Below are 4,551 nucleotides of genomic sequence, written 5' to 3' on the forward strand. Positions count from 1 at the left end.
CAGTGCACACAGTTCTCAGATTGAATACGCCCCTGATCTCTCCAAATATTGGCCATCAACCCCAGAGTCTTTATCCTCATCATCAGACAATAGCTGGTGGGTTTTGATGGGTTTGGAGACTGGAGTTAATATGGCTCAATAATATCTCACTCACGCTCTACAGCATGGTTTGACCCTGTCACAGTTACAGTATGTGAGCATCAGTGGAGCTCATGTAAAGTTTCTATATGAAGACCTATACTCAGTGATAACAAACAAAACTTCAATGAGTCTTTGAATTATTTTTTAATATTGTTTTCGTGTGAAACACAAGAGGGAAGTCAGATTCAGGATCACATTACAGTATTTGATATTTGTGGTAACAACGTCCTTACAGTGTGAAGAGAAGAGAGCCACTGAAGGTGTTATGGTTATGTGGACTGTCATAGAGAGAATAGCCTGATGGGAGAACCAGGTAGATTTCATCTCCTGCCTTCAGCTCCAAGACAACAGACTTAGTCAAATACTCAAGACCCACTTCTTCTTTCCCCTCATCATTAAACATGATCAGCTGGTTGTTCTTGTACACATACACACCCATATAACCTGTGCGGTTACTACACACAGAGAACTGGAGATAGTAGACCCCTTTGACTGGTGCTGTGAAGAAACCTGCAGAGTAAGAGTAGAACATGAAAAACAGTGACAAGAGATACATGAGCACACACGATCATGTGACCTGCAGTATATTACCTGTAGCTGGATTGTAAGCATTGCCTATGTTGGTGAAGACTTTGCTGTATTTCAGTGTGATGTCGGTGCTGTATGGTCCAACATGTCCTGCATCAGTCAGAGCTGTGTAAAAGGCCACCTTTGGTCTCTCTGTTAACACAAAAAGTCAATGTATGACTTTAAATTTTACCTGGACTAAGTAAGTCATGTATACGTACATATGTGCATGTGGTGAATAAGAAGATACATTTCATCACCTGCATTTTCTCTCTCCAGCTGGTCAATCCTGGACTTGCTGAGGAGAAGTTCACTCTCACTGCTGCTCAGTCTGGTCTGTAAGTCTGGAGTTAATGCAGTGACAGTGAATTACAGAGCAGAGCAGACTGTTAACATGCACAACAAGTTATATGCCGTATCCTGACCCTCATCTTATCTGTTGACCCCGTACATGTACTAGAAACTACTGTAAGTGACGAGAGAAAACCACATTCAACTCTCACTGTCCAGGAGGTCCTCATGCTCAAATGGCAAAATACATAATCTGTCAGTGCCGCCCAAAACAACCAATATGACTGTTACAAATGATTCACATAAGACATTTCTCATCTGACACCTGTGTGGTTTCTCTGAGCTTGAGAAACATGTGAAAAGGTGTGCTGTGTTTTGAAAGAATGATGTGATATCAAGTAGGGTTGGTTGTGTTTTGATAGCATTAGTATGTGTAGAGGAAGTTTTTGTTTTTTAAATGTAGAGTTAAATGAACAAAATATGGTTTTGAGATGAAAATGAAATATTTGTCTAATTGATGTGATGTAGGTGTGTTGCTGTGTTAAAGGGATAGTGCACCCAAAAATGAAAATTCAGCCATTATCTACTCACCCATATGCTGACGGAGGCCCTGGTGAACTTTTAGAGTCCTCACATCCCTTGCGGAGATCGACGGGGGGAGCGGCTAGCACACCTAATGGTAGACGGCGCCCCAGACTGACGTCTAAGAACACAAAATTGAATCCACAGAATATCTCCATACTGAACGCAAGCACAGAGAAGCAGTCAGAGCTACAGGCTACAGTGAGGCTAAAAACAGAGTTCATATGACGTTTTTCGAAACAACTTTTTATGTCGCGGCTGCAGCACACTTGGATCACTACGGATGAGCAGTATGGAGATACTTTGTGGATTCAATTTTGTGTTCTTGGACGTTAGTCTGGGGCGCCATATGCCATTAGGTGTGCTGGCCGCTCCCCCCGCCGATCTCCACAAGTGATGTGAGGACTCTAAAACCTCACCTGAGCCTCCATCGACATATGGGTGAGTAGATAATGGCTGAATTATCTACTCACCGATGGCTGCTGCTGCCGTGGTCCTGCCAGATGCCTCCTGTTGCTGCTGCTGCCATCATTAGTCATTAGTCATACTTCTACTGTTATTATACACATATGACTATTGTCACATATGTATACTGCCAGATATTAATATATACTTTCAACATATTGTACCACAGTAGCCAGAACTATAACTATAATATTATTACTTTCAATAATGTTGTTGTAAGCTACTGTCATTACCTGCATCTCTCTCTCTCTCTCTCTCTCTCTCTCTCTCTCTCTCTCTCTCTCTCTGTCTCATTGTGTCATGTGGATTACTGTTAATTTGTTATGCTGATCTGTTCTGTGCGACATCTATTGCACGTCTGTCCGTCCTGGAAGAGGGATCCCTCCTCAGTTGCTCTTCCTGAGGTTTCTACCGTTTTTTTCCCCGTTAAAGGGTTTTTTTGGGGAGTTTTTCCTTATCCGCTGTGAGGGTCTTAAGGACAGAGGGATGTCGTATGCTGTAAAGCCCTGTGAGGCAAATTGTGATTTGTGATATTGGGCTTTATAAATAAAATTGAATTGAATTGAATTTTTGGGTGCACTATCCCTTTAACAGGTCAAAAAAGTAGGCCTATCTTAGGTAAACATTGGTTAACAATTTTGAAAAAAACATAAAAAATAGCACAGAAAAAATTCACCATGAAACGTATTAAACCATCATGATTGTCAGTGAAATACCTGCAGTCTCTTTTTCTAGGTCACTTGATTTGCTCTCGGTGGCAGTCAGTCTAGTTTCATGGTCTGAAAAACAGAAGTTGGATTTTTGTTTAAAATTAAACTGATTTGTAAAATAGTTCAAATTACACAATGAGCTCGGTTAGCTGAATTAACTTGTACCATAATGATTTTTACAGTTTTATTCTGGAGCATCAGTGCACTGACACATTTCATCACCTGTATTTTCTCTCTCCAGCTGGTCAATCCTGGACTTGCTGAGGAGAAGTTCACTCTCACTGCTGCTCAGTCTGGTCTGTAAGTCTGGAGTTAATGCAGTGACAGTGAATTACAGAGCAGAGCAGACTGTTAACATGCACAACAAGTTATGCACAGTATCCTGACCCTCATCTTATCTGTTGACCCCGTACATGTACTAGAAACTACTGTAAGTGATGAGAGAAAACCACATTCAACTCTCACTGTCCAGGAGGTCCTCATGCTCAAATGGCAAAATACATGCACAACAAGTTATATACAGCATCTTGACCCTCATGTCATATTTTGACCCAATTCTTATAAATGTGGTAGCAACTACTGTAAATGTCCATGACAACATCACACACTTCAGTCAAACTGTTAAAGGACGACATCATCAACTCTCAACAGGAAGAGTAACCAGTCTGTACCAGAGTTCTCTCTCTGCAGCAGCTCCACGTGCACCTTGGTGACCATCAGTTCAGCTTTCAGGTCATTCACCTGGCTCTCACTGTCCTTCACTCTGGCCTCCATGTTCCTCAGCTCCACCTTGAGCTCCACCACCATGTCTCTCAGTGCCCTCACCTCCGCCCAGATGTCAGGGGTGGTTTGCTCTGTGGTCTGCTTGGTTGACTCCTCAGTTGCATCTCTTGGAGCTGTCTCCTGAAACTGGCTGATCTCACCCACCTGTCCGAGGCCTCCACCCTCCCCCTGAGCCCCTGACCCACACAGAGCAAACAGCAACAACAGCAAACCAACAACAACCCTCATTGTCCACTTACACGTCTTCACAAAGGTACAGTGGTAGAGTCGGCCTGTCTTATGTAGTCTCCAAACTTCAGCTGGCTGAACCAATGGGAAAAACAACAAGTGTTTGTGTTTGATAATTTGAGTCAAGGCCTCAGATGATTCAATATGATCCCTATGCTGCTGAGAAAATACAAGCTGCTACAGGCTGCTTTTAGACCTTTGGTGTGTTTATGCAATCCAGAATACTTTGCCAGGTGGTGAATGCAGGTAAAATAATACATTTAGAGGACTTTGTTGCCTTGGCTGACGTGTAGCTCTCCTGTTATTTTGTGGCTGTTTAAGTAAATGAAGTGTCTTCTCTATTTATGTTTATGTGCACAGATTGTTAATTGAAATGAAGTTGAATATTTAATGCAATCTCTAATCTTTATGCAAAATGAGACACATATTTTTTCCAAGCTTGTATCGTCCCACTGAAGTACTCCAAAGTCTGTGCAAACACTTTGAGGCAGAACTTTCATCACTGGAGGGCAGTATTTCCCTGCTGTGTGACATGTATCAGCTGTAGTAAATCAAATGGTAACAAGTGCTCATGATAGCAGGTGTATTCATAGTATCTCTGTACTCACAAAGACATACACCGGCACATATGGTTGACTGACTGATGACTGATGAAGTGGGGGCCACATTTTATTGTGTTGATTTGCAATATGACCGGAGCACCAGGAGAAAACCCAGAATTGAATCCAAACAGTCACAGTATGTAACATCAGTGTAGTTTATTCTTAGTTTCTCTGTGAAGACC

The 4,551-nt window shown here is 42.1% G+C and overlaps 1 protein-coding gene across 1 annotated transcript in view; it reads right to left on the reverse strand.

The window, feature by feature from the left end:
- Positions 1–272: 272 nt before the first annotated feature.
- The window catches only part of LOC125898653 (major antigen-like), a 39,799-nt gene continuing 35,520 nt past the window's right edge, over positions 273–4,551 (reverse strand). Inside the window, exons 15-19 of the mRNA XM_049592484.1 lie at positions 2,979–3,062; positions 2,763–2,825; positions 969–1,052; positions 733–861; positions 273–651 (exon numbers count right to left, since the gene is read on the reverse strand). Of these exons, the coding sequence (XP_049448441.1) occupies positions 371–651; positions 733–861; positions 969–1,052; positions 2,763–2,825; positions 2,979–3,062 (641 nt within the window). The 3' untranslated portion in view covers positions 273–370. The remainder of the gene's footprint in view (positions 652–732; positions 862–968; positions 1,053–2,762; positions 2,826–2,978; positions 3,063–4,551) is intronic.

This window comes from Epinephelus fuscoguttatus, linkage group LG12 (assembly GCF_011397635.1).
Source record: "Epinephelus fuscoguttatus linkage group LG12, E.fuscoguttatus.final_Chr_v1".
NCBI lineage: Eukaryota > Metazoa > Chordata > Actinopteri > Perciformes > Serranidae > Epinephelus > Epinephelus fuscoguttatus.